Genomic DNA, 17,210 nt, shown 5'->3' with positions numbered 1-17,210 from the left:
TTAGTACATTAAAAAAAAGATAAAGAACAAGATCCTCCTTTATTTGTGAGTAGTGTGTAGTTTGTACGTAGTCTAATGGGATGTTCCTTGTGCATTCAGTGCATTGCAGTCAGTATTTCAATAATGCCCTGTTTAATAAATTAAAATCCATGGCATAGTGTTCCATGCCTTCAAGAATTATACAGATGGTTATTATTTTAACGATCTGTGTGCTTCTGATGGACCTAAACATAAAATACCCCAAGGAAGATATCAAATTTCTTCACTCTTTTTGGATGAACCTCACAAAGAAATGCCTGGGTCATATTTCACCTAAAAATAAACCATATATATATATATATATATAATTGATATATATATTATGATTCTAACCAATTTTAATACATACATGTAATTTGTATGAATTTATATATGTGTGTGTATAGCATTAAATACAAATTAGGATCATAAATATATTTTTAATGATACATGTATAAAATTAAAGCAAATTTTCCACCCAAATCTTTTTATTTTCTCAATGCAAACTATATTTTTTATTTCATTTTTAGCTGCTATATGACCCAGAACACATTCTTAATTGTTTTTTGTGATTTTCTTATTTTACAATATCAGACCAGATTGAAACACGGCTCCACCATGCTAATGAATTAAACACTCGTTCAAAGTCAACAGGGACAGGAAACATGGGGCTGGATTTATGTAGCGTTGATAATTTACCTCATGTCAGACATCTCATGGCACCAGCAGCACAGTAGTGGAAGTGACATCAGAATATGGATTCTACACCAGCTAATAAAAGCTACAGCTCTTCTAGAAGCACAACTCTGCGTGATTAGCGAAGGTTATTGTCAGAAACACGATGATCCGAACACCTCATGATTACTGGCATGCAACATTACAACACTGATCGTGACCAAACGCATGCATGGATATAACCGTTCATCTCATCTCCACCCGAGCGCATTACAGACTGATAACTAAAGGCACACAATTCTGTGGGAACTGGAAAGGCACTCAAGGCCTTTTCTAACTAATTTACATTTGTTAACAATCATCAGTTTGTGAATTTATTTGATGTTTCGCAATGCTAGAAACCTTCAAAAGTGATCGCACCTTAAATTGAATATTTGCAGTAACAACACTCAAGCATGTGTGCCGGCTAATGTGAGCACAATACAGTCAGATTATGTGACGGCGTGAGCTCAGCCTGGATATTTGAGGCAGGTTCAACCAGTTAAGTATCTATAGAGCTCAGTCCATGTGCACGTGTGTGTTTATGCCTGTGTGGAGGACAAAAACGACAAATGTTACGCTCCTGGTTGGTTTTTGACCCGACTGAGCCTCCAATTTACATGTAATTGATATTTTTTTGTGGAATGAAAGCAATATACTCAACATTACTTAAGATTTAGCATTTTTAAATACATTTAATTGGCTCATTGGAGTTATTCACTACTATAAAATTGTGTAGAAGACACAGAGAAGCTCAAAACACACTTTACATTCAAATTGTGGAGGGAACGATCATGAAGGCACTGGTTTTTATTACCAAATTCTGTGCTATTAAGAGATTTCTACGTGGTTAAATTAATTTCGATTACAATAATATTAAGATGTTCTCACCAGATTATAATGGTCAACTGATAAATATGCAAAAATACAATAACGCTGTGACTGACGCCATTCGTACAGTACAAACTGGAGGAAAAAAAATTGTGCCATAGAGGAAAACTAAATCAAGATATATAGTGACATAGATATATTTTGATCTAACCTGCCTTTCTGCCCAGCCTCTGTCCATTTAATGCATATTTTTTTTGACTTTCCTCCATTTCCCACCTGTTGGTTTGCATGAAATGTGACATACAGTCCAGTGTATTTATGTTTGTTTGGTCAAAAAAAATGTTTTGTGGAGTTTGGCATTTCCTGGTCAGCGCGGGGAGATCCTTCTGGAAAAAGACCGGAAAGTTCTCTTACAACAGCAAGCACCCGCTCCTCTTCTTCCTCTTGCGGACTTGCAGCGCCGCCCTGGTGGCCATTTCGAATACTTCCCTCACGCCCTCCTTAGTCTTGGCTGAGCATTCCAGGTATCCAAAGGCGCTAATACGGTTGGCCATGTCTCTGCCCTCCTCAGGTTTAACCGGCTCCTGCGAAACAGATGAGTTGGAACTGAATCATCACATTCAAGAAGATTTAGAACCAAAATACTGTGTGAACTGTGTGAACTGTGCACAGCACTGTCTGCAGCTAAAGCCTGACTTATGACACGCAATGTCAATTCTGCTCGCTAAATGAATAGATTTAACGGCGGCCATCTGCCCAGATAACCGAACACTATTGCTGACACATCATTTAAGGGGCGAGGCATGATAGCATCAGTCATTGGTTATTAGAGGTTGGACAGATCGCTCGAGTACGAGAGGTTTGACAAATGATAATGATCAGGCCTTCTGGAGTGACAGTAATGCTGGCTTCTAAGAGCTTTTTAATGGGACTCCCCATCGTGGTGATGCGGCAGCCCCGGGAACACACCTGCTTCATCTTAGTCAGCTCTCTCCGTGTGTGCTCATCGTTCCGCAGATCCTTCTTATTGCCCACGAGGATTATGGGAACGTTGGGGCAGAAGTGCTTCACCTCTGGTGTCCACTTTTCTGGGATATTCTCTATGAGATCACACACATTCAAGATTGATATATCATTTTAACACAAATTTGAATTTTATAGTATAATCATGCACATAAATAATTAAAGCTGCAGTCCGTAACTTTTTTGTTTTAAAGATTTACAAAATGTATATAATAAGCAAGTACATCATGAATCCATTTTCCTAACCCTGTTTTTGTCTTATCCTGAATCGCTACGGTCCACCTATAATAAGTGTTTAAATTGGGACTATTTTAGACTGGTACGGGTCGTACCGCTGTGGAGTAGCCCATACCTGTAGCTCCGGCTACAATGTTCTTCCGCACAACACATGCAGTTCTGTTTATTAACCACTAGAGCGCCAAATGTTTCGGACTGCAGCTTTAATAAAATAAAATAGAAATATGCAATTATAAAATATAAAAAAAGAGTTTACAAACTTTCAAATATACATTATAAATTTATATATATACATATATATATATACATATATACATACACACACACATATGTATATGTATGTGTATTTTTCCCCATAAACTATCAAATATACATGAATAAAATAATAATGTAGGTACGCATGTATACGGCAAAAAAATGTTCATGTATATATATTTTTTTATTATACTGTACAAATTACAGTATCCATAGTTTGAATAAGTCTGGAAACACTATATTTATTAAACAAAGTAATACATAATATAATAAATATAATATTATATAATTAGTGGTCGACAGGCAGATATCAGTGGATATTTGGCATTCTTTAAATATCATCATCGACAGATGAGTTTTTCTGTTTGGCCGACCTGTTGAAGCGGGACTTTTATTTTGATGGCGCTGCCTGACCACATGGTGCTCCCATTATCTATATTCATTATTTACGTTCTCTGTTTAACAGTTTTGTATAATACGTTAGATAGAACTGTTAAACAAAGAAAGTAAACTGTATACGAAAAAGAATTGTATAGTAACAGGCAAACACTACAACACTTTCTCATTTACCGTCAAGCATTCAGCGAATACGCATTATATCATTTAAACAAATCTTTGTATATCGATTTCAATCTATGCTGCGCTATATTCAGTTGCCCACTATCATATTCATGTCATTTAATATAATATATAATATAATGAGAAAGTCTTTGTATGTACTGTAATTTGAAGGAAAAATATGGTGACAAAAAGGTTAAATAATACTTACATATAGTGTTATAAAACTTTGTTTTACGATGTGAATGTGGCCCAAAGAAAGTGAAATAAGGGATTTGCCCCAACAAATCCTAATCCTATTATTGATATTAAGTAATTCATGTTTGGTGATTTCATTCCATTTCACTGCTGGGGGAATTATGTGACTGATATATAATATTGATCTTTTGAACTCTGCTGAATTCTGAATAATCTCAGAACTGTCTGCGATAACTTTTACTTATATAAACACAAACTTATATAATTTGTTCAAGCTTCCCGACATTTATTATAACAAGGAAAAAAACTGGGATATTCCTACGGGAAGCTGGTGGAGATAAAGGACAGTGATGTCATGGACACAAGTGTTATCATGGTGCGCCTCGACTCTTAGACAAAACACAGGAACTTCCTGCATAAGCTGATGACTTAGTGAATTGTATTTCCAGTAAGAACGGCCTTGACACAAACAAGGATGACTCACAATTAAAATATAAAGCAGATTTTGGACTCTTTAAAAAAATATGTTTACCTAAACTGTCAGGACTGTCTATGGAGAAACACATGAGGATGACATCTGTGTCTGGGTAAGACAGAGGTCTCAGGCGATCATAGTCTTCCTGTCCTGCTGTGTCCCACAAAGCCAGCTCCACCTGTGGATCAAAATTGGACAGGATGAGTCAGACCTCAGTTGAAACAGCTAGTCAAAGGCTTTAATGATCTCTATAGCACACTGGACTTCACATCTTGGGTTATTTACAACCAAATAAGTTGGACAAAAGCAGAAGGGCACTTAAAGGAGTACTTCACTTTAAAATTAAAATTACCCCATAATTTACTCACCCTCAAGCCATCCTAGGTGTATATGACTTTCTTCTTTCAGATGAATACAATCGGAGTTATATTAATAAACACCCAGGTGCTTCTGAGCTTTATTATGGCAGTGGATTGCAACCATTTTCATTTTAAAGTTCACAGCTCCTTTAATACACACTTTAAGACCATGCAACCCTAGTCTCTCTTAGGAGTGTACAACCCACTATACAATAAGTGAGGCAAAAAAAAAGGAAGAAAAAAAGAGCATTACACATTCCTAAAAGAAACAGTTCAGGCTTAAGACAGCTTACGTGTGTAACTCCCTCCTTCACACAAGCCCTTTCTATTTAGACCTATACAGACCAGATATATTCAGCTTATTATGATGCAATGACAAATGTATTTTTGCCTCTCTACACTAATGCAGATGCACCAATAGAGAATTTTTTGGGCTTATAATTTATTTTTGCATAATTTATTTATTTATTTGCACCTTTTTAGATGATTTGAAAACCATGTTATAAAAAGATTAAATTGTTTGATAAGTTTAAGTTGATAAATTTAAGCTCTTCCAAGCCTTTATAATGGTAGTGAATGGGGGGCGAGATTTTGAAGCCCCCAAAAAATGCATCTATCCGTCATAAAAAAGAATCCATACGGCTCCAGGGGGTTAATAAAGGCCTCCCATTATAAAGGCTTAGAAGAGTTAGGACATTTTAAATATATCTCCGATTGTGTTCGTCTGAAAGAAGATAGTCATAGACACCAAGGATGGCTTGAGGGTGAGTACATCATGGGATAATTATTGGGTGAACTATCCCTTTAAGCAAACTAAATTTAAATATTTAAAAAATATTTATTTTAAATATTTAAATTTCAAATATTATTTATTTATTAAGACACAAAAAAACACACAACCAAAACATGGTCAACAATAGTCATTTTCAAGTCATTGTATGTATAAAATGCATTTGATGTTTTATGAATAAATTAATAGTGAAAAAAATGAATGTCTGGATGAATGTAATGGTCTAAGTGGGTTAAAACCGCCTTTATACACTGAAAAAGAAATTGACATAGAAACAATTTTCATTCAGAAATTGCTAATAAATATAACACATCAATTACAATGATTGCACAACACTAAAAAAATCTATAAAAAAAAAAATTTGTATTTTCTTGTAAAGCATACTCCAGTTATCTTCATTTTATTTACTACTGTGAAAAATCATTTTTTAGAGTTTACTTTCTACTTTCAATGTCAGAGCAATGCTGATTATTTTGCAAAACTATTCTCAGATTCAGCCAACACTGATATGTTGTCAGATATATTGAAGATCCCTACTGTAAAAACAAATGAACTTTAAGGTATCAGTCCTTCACATATGTCACTCTTCCCTCACATAATCTGTACAGGGCAACAACAAGCCTTGGCTTATCCAATCACAAGCCTAGTTAAACGGGAGATTAGAGGGAATCAAACTACATCCCTTCTGCTCTGCTGTAGGACTGAAGCTTAGTTTCATACCGCCGCTGAGTCATACACCGAGCCTGATGCCACATCATTACACAACCTTTCCTCAATTCACTGAGAGAGGAGACTATTTGTCCCTCCGTTGTGCACTGATCTGAAGCTCTACATCAAAATAATCTGTTCAGCGCGGAGTAAAGAAGCCCATAATGCTTTGAATGGCTCATCGTTTTTCAAAGAACATGCATTGGTGACATCAGCCAAAAATGAATGGCATATCAGTTGCAGAGCGAGTCTCAGAGAAAGATTATGAAGATAAATGTATTTTTCCTCTTTGGAGAAACATGCACTGCTGAATCAGGAACTTGTATTAAGAAAGTAAATGGAGCCAATTTTTATGTTGACTTTAAAATATATGTTTATCCACCGGCGCGAATAAAGTAGAGAATGTTTCCAAAGGCCGGAAAGATTTATTCTCATTCGCCACTGGGAAGCTTCTATATTTTGAGAAACCTAGCAGCGTAACACTGCTGAGAGAGCGAGGGGTTTTAAAAGAGATGCTATCCTGCTCCTTGACTTCAACATTTCCTGTGCTGGAGACACAGAATGAGCCCACCTTCCCCTAAAAAAACCCTCTTCCATCACAGGAAATGAAGTGGTCGGTTTAATCATGCTATATAGGGTTTGCGAGTCACAGCAACAGGGGCGGGGATATCTTGAGTCCAGTCAGGAAACCAGAGAGAACAGCCATTTCCTGTTTTGCCAAGTCCCCTTTAGATTTCGTAGTGGTCAGGGCTGCAAAACATCAGATCTATCAGACCCCTTCACGTCAGACGTCACCCATTCCAATGCACTATTATTTATATACTATTATAGTGTTTATTCATATTTTGAATTGGCTTATTTTTATATTCTTTATTTTTATATTTCTAGTTAAAATGTTAAAGTTTTAGTCATTTTTATTTATTTTTTTCTATCCATCTTTAATTTATTTTTATTTTAAGTTAGTTACAAGGCAACATTACTAATTTTCATTTAAGTTTTTAATCTAATATTTATATATTATTTTATTTCAGCTTAAATTCAATAACTGAAAAGGATTTTTCAGTATAGTTGTAGTCCACAATAACAACTGTTCCAAAACAATGGCTATTCAATTAGTAATTTTGTTATGTAATTTCTATTTTGTCTGTTTTTTTTATTTCAGTTTTGGTAATTTTATTACTTAAACCTATTTTATTTCAGTTAACCATAATTTTTTTAAGTTTTTCATCTAATATTTATATATTGTTTTATTTCAGCTTTATTTCAAATATTGAAAATTATTTTTAATAGTTTTAGTTCTCACACTATAACAACACTGTTCCAAAAATTGCCTATTATTTTACACTTACTGGTGCAATTGTTTGGATAAATAGCCTATAGAGGATATTAGACTAAAATAACAACAAGTGTTCACAGATTCTAAGCTGGTTTCAGGATGAATATGACGGTAAAACTGACTTATGAAACTTATGACACGTTCTGGGTTACTTATAGATCTCAGCTTGGGTTTCACAATTAGCAATTTCCAAAACTAACCCAAACCTAAAGGTCTGAAAATATTATTAAGATGTGTTGTATAAAAACAGGCTTTGGGGGGTTTGGAGGCGGCCAAGAATCAATACCAACCTGTTTGCTGTCAACTTCGATATCTGCAATGTAGTTCTCGAACACAGTGGGCACGTAGACTTCTGGAAACTGATCTTTGCTGAACACTATGAGTAGACAGGTCTTCCCACATGCTCCATCTCCCACGATCACCAGCTTTTTCCTGATAGCAGCCATACCTGGAGAGGAAATACGAGATTTGCTTCAACCACAATCGGCTCCATGTCATGAAAATACTCTTTCATTTTGATCTTTTGAAATAAGAGCTGATTGCACTATGGAAACGTACTGTAAGTTTGGCTCCAGTTAGAGCTGCACGATTCTGGATAAATTGAGAATCACGATCTCAAACAGAGATCGCGAATCTGATCAGACAACTAAACAAAATAACATGTAATTAAATTTACTAGAGGTTTAGGTTTAAAATGTTTAATTAATCTGAATGAATCATTTAAAACAAAAAAACGTTTTGAATGAACGATTCAATGACTCACTCGTAAAGACTTCACTTGTTTCATTAGTACTGTATGAATCAGTGTTTTTGAACGAATCTCTTGAATGGATGAGGTTTAATAGACAGGCAAATAGTGAGATCGTGTGGGTGTTTGAATCAAGATCGCAATATTTTAACTATTAATCGTACAGCTCTAGCTCCAGTCCAAAAAGTCTGTCTTTGAGTTTCAAATTGTTCTCAAAAGTCATATGGACCACTTTTAGGACACTTGTGTAATGTTATTGTCATTTTGAAGCGTGATAGACCTGCTATTATTTACTTACTATTTATTAGAGTGGCCAGGAATTTTTTAAAAATTCAATACTAAACAGCTCTTCAATTATTTCCATGCTTGGTCCTCCAGCGTGACACAAAAACTACTTGTTTTGTTCTTTTTTAAAGTATAGCCTATCCCAGTGTTATCTTTACCACTCAGCCATATGTTGTCCACCACGACAAAACAACAGACCTGAAGGCAAACGCAAGCCGCTGAATCAAGAGCAGAAGCGGAAAACGTGTACGCAAACATGATATGAACATCTGTTTAACGTGAACCTGATGCAAAACTCAGAGGACACAATCCTCATGGGCTACAAACCAATATTTATTTACATCTGCCTCTTGGCGAGTATTAATTCTGGACTACACAATTCTAAACTAACTCGCTTGTTTATTTGGAGCTAGTGATAGTGTGACAATTCTGAGGAAGGCGTTATGAGCGAGGTTGCGCTTGGGTCTTTGTGTGGGAGATTTGTCCCACATCCATGATGAATATGTACCAATAGGGAAGCACAGCTGTGCATATCGTCGTTCCAAGCCTCCCAATACTCATCTATTCTTCCTTGGTATTCAAAGATTACAAACACAGATTAAACACACACTCTTCAACACTGTCTGGGCTTGTTTTAACACGACTACTTATCAACCGGCCTCCATCAGATTGTGCTTCCTCTGAGCAGAAAGAACTTTATTTTTAGTACAGCCTGGGTTTCTTTCTCTCTCACATCAAGCTCCATCCACCCACATAGGCAGGGGCTTATTTCCTAGAAACAGAGGGAGAAGAGAAAACTAATGGAGAAAAGAAGGTGCAGTTTCTGTGACAGAATAAATTAGACAAGTTTTGTTGCTCTTATGTGATGCTATACAAAACATTTTAGGAGAATTTAATTGAGGAAAAAAGCAAAAGTTCAGTCTCAATTTTTGTGGAGGGATGCCTCGGAAAATAAATACAAGATGCAACTTAAAGGGATAGTTCACCTAAAAATGAAAATTCTTACTCACCCTCATGTCGTTCCAAGCACTTAAGACTTTCCTTCATCTTCAGGACAAAAATAAAGATCTTTTTGATGAAATCTGAGAGCTTTCTGTCCCTCCATTGACAGCTACGCAACTACCACTGTGACGCTTCAAAAAGTTCATTAAGAGATCGTAGAACTAATCCATATGAATCGAGCGGTTTAGTCAGTGATCAGTGAACATAAACAGAAGCTTAACCGAACATGATTGATGCGCGAGAACAAACCTCATTGGTTCTTGCTGAAGCTCAAACGTGCTGGCGTAACACGAGAATGAACCTCATTGGTTCTCGCACGTCAAGCAAACATGCTTGAGCTTCCGTTTACCACAACTGATGTGTGAGTTGATGAAAGTTTATATGTGAATAAAAGCTTAAATTCAATCTGTTCATCATATAAAGCCATCAAGTCTCTTCAGAAAATTTGGACTAAACCGCTCAATTCATGTAGTTTTACGATCTCTTAATGAACTTTTTGAAGCGTCACAGTGGTAGTTGCGTAGCTGTCAATGGAGGGACAGAAAGCTCTCAGATTTCATCAAAAAGATCTTCATTTGTGTTCAGAAGATGAACGAAAGTCTTATGGGTTTGGAATGACATTAGGGTGAGTAATTAATGACAGAATTTTCATTTTTAGGTGAACTAACCCCCTTTAAGGGATACATTTTATTTAAATAATTAATAATGTATATATATAATTTCTATATATCATAGTATAAATGTTGCAAGGAAGGAGAGATATTTCTTACAGTTACACATACTTTCACAGCATGAATTGGTAATAATAATAAAAAAATCAGTAGGATACATGTTAAATTGTTAATTCTTCATTATTGTGACAGCCAAACACCACTAATAATCATATATTTTTCTTTTTTTTACCACTTTCTTTATTTGACAGTAAAGATTTCGTTATTTTAAATGTAAACGCAACACCGTCTAAAAGAAATCCTGGTTGATCGGAGAAATCTATCTGAGATATCAAAAGAGAAACAAAAGCTCAGAGGAAATTTGTTGATGCTCAGGGACACTTTTCTTTGAAAGAAAACAACTGATCAGCATTGTATCTTTTGCGTAGCAGAGTCTGATATGCATGGAATTCCCTGCTGTTTTCCATTTCCCTGTAAATAGGCCTTTAACTGAAGTCATGATTCATGTGTTCAAAAATATGTTAAACCCTCAAATGAGTCATCTGAAAAATGCCTGTACAATTATTGACAAAAGAGAAGTACACAAATAAAGGAAAGCAGGTAATTCAGGTTACAGAAGCAAACAGACTCAGTTGTGCGCGCAGTAAAAGAGAGAAACTCAAATCCATGTGAAAAGAACCAGCTTAAAATAGTTTCCTGTCACATATCTGGACAGGACACATCCCAAAGTTTTTCAAAACAAACATTGTTTTTATAACACAACTAGTATTAGTTTCTAGTTAAGGGTGGGGGAACTGTAGCCTGGAAATCCAGACCTAAATCTGAAAGATTAATGGTCTGGCATTGACTAATAAAAATCAGCCAGCTCGAGGGGCGGCACCAAGCATGCATTTGAAAATCTCACTGCATGCAATTGGATAACACTACGACCAATCACAACAAACCCCATACGCTTAGCTACCAGCAGAGCTAACTGGTAGATTAGACTCTTGCCGTGTCCAGTCGGCAAAACAGCAAAAACGTCCTTCTTGCAAAGGAACGATTCGAGCGGCGTCTTCTGTTCCTCTTTTAGATAAAAAGCCAAGTCTAACTCGTTCATTGTAGCGGCCAAAGCCGTTTCAAACAACTGGTGTTCATCCATAGCCATCTTGCAATGTTTACTAATGACTTCGGCGTCACAGCGCTGTCGTCATCTGTTTAGCTCGCCTCTGGCCCGCCTATATCAGATAACCCGATGTGATTGGTGCAGCTCTGATACAAGGGCATATTTAATGAGCATCATTACTCGACACCAGAGTAACTCGCTGAGCAAATTCAACTGGATTCTGGATTACCAGGGTAGGGGAACTGTCCAACTAATCCCAAACACATCTATTTTGAGGTTCAAAGTACATAGTAACTTGCAATAAATTGCAGTACGATATATTGCAGTTAAAGTTCACCCAAAAATGTAAAAGTTGTCATCGATTACTCTCCCTCGTGTTGTTCCAAACCCGTTAGTCTTTTGTTCATTTTTGAAGCACAAACGAAGATATTTTTAAGGAAATTTCTGTCACTCCATTCTAGGGTTGAGTCAATGTGCACATTTTAGTGTGATTTCAAACCATATTCAAGCACAATAAGACAAAAGAACAGAATAATAATGTTTGACTAAATGTTTTTTTACCTTACTGGAATTAATAAGAGGGGAATATTGATAAGAACGGAAGCTCAATCGTGCTGCGTAACACACAAGCATGAACCTCATTGGTTCTCATTCACATTTTTGGGTGAACTAACCCTTTCCTTTAATAGACAGTTTACAAATCTATCCTTTGTATACGGTTCTGCCCTCAAGAGTTTAGTTCCAACCCTAATCAAACACACCTGAACAAGGTCTTCAGTCAAGGTCTTCAGAGTTACTAGAATTGTAGGAGAGTGAGTTTGAGCTAAACTCTGCAGGACAGTGGCCCTCCAGGGATGGATCTGAGGAACCCTAGCCTTAAATCAGGTTAAGGTTAGACAACCAGAGCAAAGTTCTCAAATACAAATGCCAACACTTGAAAGGTCTCCAAACAAAGTGTTTGCAGGAGTTTACCGTTCAAAGTCCAAAACTAATGTGTGAATAGAATAAATAAAACTGAAGTACTTGACAGTTGGCCAAGAATTTTATTAGGAACATTTAAAGGTACGGTAGGTAGGATTTTTCTAAAAAAAAAAAAACATTCCAAATTTGTTTAAACTGTCTTTATATACCAATACATAATTAAAATATAAGTACTCTGAAAAAGAGAGTATAAAAATCGACTGTCTGTAGACCTCTCACGACTGTTGTAAAGACAGCTAATTATTTCCATTCACTCCACCCCCTCCCTTCTGGGCTCCTTCCAAAGCCACGCCCCCAAAACACATGAACGCGCCAAATGCTCAGGCTCAGGAAGACGCATTTATTTACCTGAGACAAGTGGAGAGGAAGGAGCGCAGTGCATGCAGTGACATCATGTCAGAATCACATGTAATAAAATACCTAACTTTATCACTAGAAATATAAACAAATAAGATGGCTTTTAGTACTCACTATCAAATCTAGCATATCGATACTGGTAAAGTTTAAAATATATTTTGTTTGATTCGGTAACGAGCTATATTTATGCTATAGGTAACGAGCTATATTTATAAGGCAAAGCTAAAAACAGGTTGCATGCTCAGCTGTGATGAAGGTGAATTTCGTGTAAGAGTCATAACATATACGGTGTTTTGCATGTAAGAGTTTACATGATGAAAACATTGTTGACTCTGATGAGGACTAACGTTACACTCCGGTGACAAGTACCGCATCGTCGGTTCGAGGACAGGTCCGGGGTCGAGGGCGAAGCAGAGGAGGTCGTTCAAGAGTGCGGGCAACCAGGGTCCAAGGAAGTAGTTTTTGCCTTGTTTGCCTTCGCTGACTGCATATGCAGGTGCTTTTAATTTTGAATGCTCTTTCTCTCTGCCATAATTTTACTCTTCGTAGGTTCCGCGCCTCTCTTGCACTCCCCTCAAATCAAACGGGTGCGCGCGCATATGGGCAGATCTTGTAGCAACAGTGGTGGTAGCCTTGGTTGCGAGAGAGAGTGACAGTCGCCCAAACCAATCAATTGTTTCGTCCCGGATGGAAATAATGAGCTGTGTTTTTTGCAGAATTAAAACGTCTACAGTCACTCGATTTTTAAACTCTCTTTTTCAGAGCACTTACATTTTAATTATGTATTGGTATATAAAGACAGTTTAAACAAATTTGAAAAAAAGTGTTTTATAAAAATCCTTTAATACCTTTAATAGTACAGTAAGAATGACAATTTGACTCTTGCTGGTGTAACGTAACAAAAGAGAAATCAACTAAATAATCTCCTAAATTTTTTTTGCCATAACTCACACTTAAAATCACCATGAAATCAAAACTGACAACTCTTGTGTGTTTTTTTTTTATGGAATTTTGCAGTATTTATATAAATGATTTATCCATGCATGTCATTACTTTTTTTATTTTTATTCATGTGCCCTCATAATAACTTCCCCTCCCTCTTGCAGCGACTTCTCTTCTCTGATGATGTTTACTGGCGTGAGGGCGGGACAACCTGTCACTCACATGAGATCGACCAATGGAAAACCACAACCATTCAATCAATTCCCAATAGACAAAATCAAGTGCCATCCTACTTTTTTTTCTTTCTTTTTTTGGATCGAGAAGCTGTTTGACTCAGATATACATCACAATACGGAAGAAAAGACTATTGCAACTTCCGTTTCAAGCCAACTTTAACTTTAAAACGTATCAAACTTTACATGCATACCAAGTAAAAAAAAATCTCAAACTCAAAAATACGCATCACATTAAGTTTATTAGTTTATGTTAAACTGTAATCCAATTTGATAGAAAATTTTATATGCAATTCAAATATATAAATCCTTTTTTGAGAATGAAGCCACCTGAAGAAAATGAAATCCCCTTTGTTTGTGACGAGAGACAGAAACTGACTCATTTCATATGACGCTGCAAGTGATACAATGACCTCATGAACACCTCATCAATGCAGAAGATAATAAACTGAAGAGATCTGGTTTAAGTAAACAGTCATAACATCTTTGTGCTGGTTTGACTTCCTCTTGTCCATCAGAGTGTGTAGAAGAACCTCTCTCTGTATTCACAGTCCAAGTTTTCAAATGTAAAGCTTCTATATTTTGATTCATTTTGGGACTGCTTCAGTCTCAGAACACTACTCTGTAATTTGGTCTAAGTAGTGTCTGTCTTATCTTTAAAAGTTTTGACAATGTGTCATGTCATGTGACTCAAAGACGCCACATGGTGACTAAAAAAAAAAAAAGAAAAAAAAAAGAAAGTATGAGCCTTAGATGTTGTAGACCTTAAATGCATTTCTGCTGCAGGAAAATATTTGAAAAGTGTGGCAAAGTTCACCAGATGGCAGGTTGACAAAGGCAGCCAGGGGCTTAATGCAACAGGAAGCACACTGGGAGCAGTTTGTAATGCTGAGCTGGTCTGAAACCAGTCAATTTTCATTTTCAGCAAACCTAATCCATATTAGCTCATTTATCTTAGTCTGGGGTCAGTGACGTTAATGCACCAAACTATTACATGAGAAGGGTTGGATTTATTTTTGCAGAAAACAGCAACAAGTTTTACCATCAAACCTGTGATTTTTATTTGATGCATTATAAGTCTTATATCATTCAGTCTTCAGTAGTTCAGCAGCATGATACAACTTCTTCCTCTCTCTTCAAATGCAAAATGCATTAATCAGAAAAGCAATAAACAGACAGAAGGTGGAAACCAACAGTTAATAAGCTTTGGATTTAGGCGGCGCTCAGTTCTTGTCATTTCCCGAGAGGCCTGGTTAATAGCCTTTTAATTCCACTTGTGGCAGACATTATGTCTTACATATGCGTCAATTGGCCTCCACATGTCTAAAAGTATTTTCAACAGCATTTTTCTAAAGAACCTGTTCAGTTCAATTTGTAATCTGGGTTCGGTTGAATTTGTTTAGGTTGTTAGAATGGCATTTTTCAGTTTAGTTCTAAATTAAGGTCTGGCGTTGACATTATTAGACGTTGAGGACTTTGATGTTTTTGGTCCTACAACCTTAAAAACACAAAGTCAAAACCTAAACATCAATTTCAAAAACATTGCATTTTTATTTTTTAACAAGTTAAATAAGGACTACAACTAACAAGGATGTGGGTTTACATGCTTGACAAGGAAAACCATTGTATATTAGCAACCTATTAGCAACTTACGTACAAAAAAAAAAGTTATGTATAACAAAACCTGTGTAAAATACACTTCTTATGTTTTAGAATCAACTTTGAACCAAATTTTGAAACATTAGATCATGCCCATGCTATTTTGTTTACCCTTAAATATAAGGTTCATTAGTTAACTACTTTTCATGAACTAAGAATTAACAATACTTCTACAGCATTTATTAATCTTAATGTTAATTTCAACATTTACTAATACATTATTAAAATCAAATGTATTTGTTAACATTAGTTAATGCACTGTGAACTAAAATGAACTATCAATGAACAGCTGTATACAAAATGTATTGCTCATTGTTATTTCATGTTAGTTAATACTTGAACTAATGTTAGAGTCCTTATTGTAAAGTGTTACCAATATCATATTACTGATAAAGTGAGATTAAAACACTCTTTCCGATCAAAGAATATCCAGTTGATGACTAGATGATTATTAAAAGGTCATTTCTAGTCGGAAAAAAAAAGAAAAATGAGCATAGACTATACAAATTTCCAAATCCTTTTACAACTTCACTAATTTCCATGAGAAATTTCCCAGGCCCGAAAGGAAAAAAACACACACTTTTGACATTCCCTGACATTTCTAGGAATTCCACTTTCCAGAACCATGGGAACATGCTGACACAAACAACAGTTTTCCCTCATATCATACAAAATACGGAAATCTGGGTATGAACTATGAAATATATCTCAAAGGCTATCTGAACTCAAGGCTAGGAGTGTAAAATGGCCTACAACACCTCAAGGATTAAAGATCAGGCCTGTCTTAAGTCTTATCCAAGCATTGCCACAGAACACAGCCTTTGGCCTAAGGCACATTTGAAGACGGCAGTGCTAGAATAGATAAGCAGACATGGCATCTTGACAGACTCTCTTCGGTGGAACAACAGGTTAGTTAGTCGCTCGGCTGGGTTTAGGGGAAAAGTTTTGAACTCAACTGTAGCGCTGTCGACTGCAACGCCCTTGTATGACTGAAGGAAACTGATTTCCGCACGACTCGAAACGCGAGCAATTAATTAGTTCGCAAGAATATATCCAAAACTCACGCGGAGCTTTATGATTCGCAAATGTGTAATTTTTAATACACTCTATAGAACTCTAAAATGTGGATTCTCACTGTTTAGTATGGGTCAGTCATACTATCCAATCTTTAAACTATAAATTTGACATAATTCCCACGTAACCGTGAGCGATTAAAAACATAAACGAGCTTGTATGAGAACTATCGCAGCTCGCAGTTCACGAGCCACCACCTACTTTTCCCACACCGCCCCAGCAAACTTGTTTTCTACCAAAATTCCTAAAGTCCGACATGTCAAGTAAAGATGTCATGCACACAAAATGAAAACATAAATACCTTATATCCTCGCGGGGGTTATATTCCCTGTCGATAGCGTGTCTGAGTTTTAGGCGCAATGTGGAGAAATTTCACGTTGTTATTGCTGAGAGACGAAGCTCGACTCACAGAAGACCCGCCCGCAATAATGTGAATCAGTGTCGACTGTCGAGCGCTGCGCTGCTGGATGTTGACTCTGGTGAAGGAGGCGGTTCGGCTCTGAGGACTGAGGAGGATCACTGCGGTCCCTCCCTCCGACACCGAGAATAATGACATCATTCTTCTGAAGCCGTGGACTGGAGAGAAGCTGCCCGGTATCGTTCACCACACAGACCGCTAAATCAAGCAAGCTGTCTGTGTTGCCTGGTTCC

The 17,210-nt window shown here is 36.5% G+C and overlaps 1 protein-coding gene across 1 annotated transcript; it reads right to left on the bottom strand.

Moving 5' to 3' along the window:
* Positions 1-1,527: 1,527 nt before the first annotated feature.
* Positions 1,528-17,047, bottom strand: rhoca (ras homolog family member Ca). Its single transcript, XM_084127715.1, has 5 exons — positions 16,861-17,047; positions 7,793-7,950; positions 4,367-4,487; positions 2,533-2,663; positions 1,528-2,147 (listed from the first exon to the last, which is right to left on the bottom strand). Exons 2-5 carry the CDS (start codon positions 7,946-7,948, stop codon positions 1,974-1,976), a joined length of 582 nt encoding a protein of 193 aa, XP_083983841.1. The 5' UTR covers positions 7,949-7,950; positions 16,861-17,047; the 3' UTR covers positions 1,528-1,973.
* Between the last annotated feature and the right edge of the window lie 163 nt (positions 17,048-17,210).

Source organism: Abramis brama (assembly GCF_963993115.1).
Source record: "Abramis brama genome assembly, chromosome: 11".
NCBI lineage: Eukaryota > Metazoa > Chordata > Actinopteri > Cypriniformes > Leuciscidae > Abramis > Abramis brama.
This window is presented reverse-complemented; position numbering and strand designations above follow the sequence as displayed.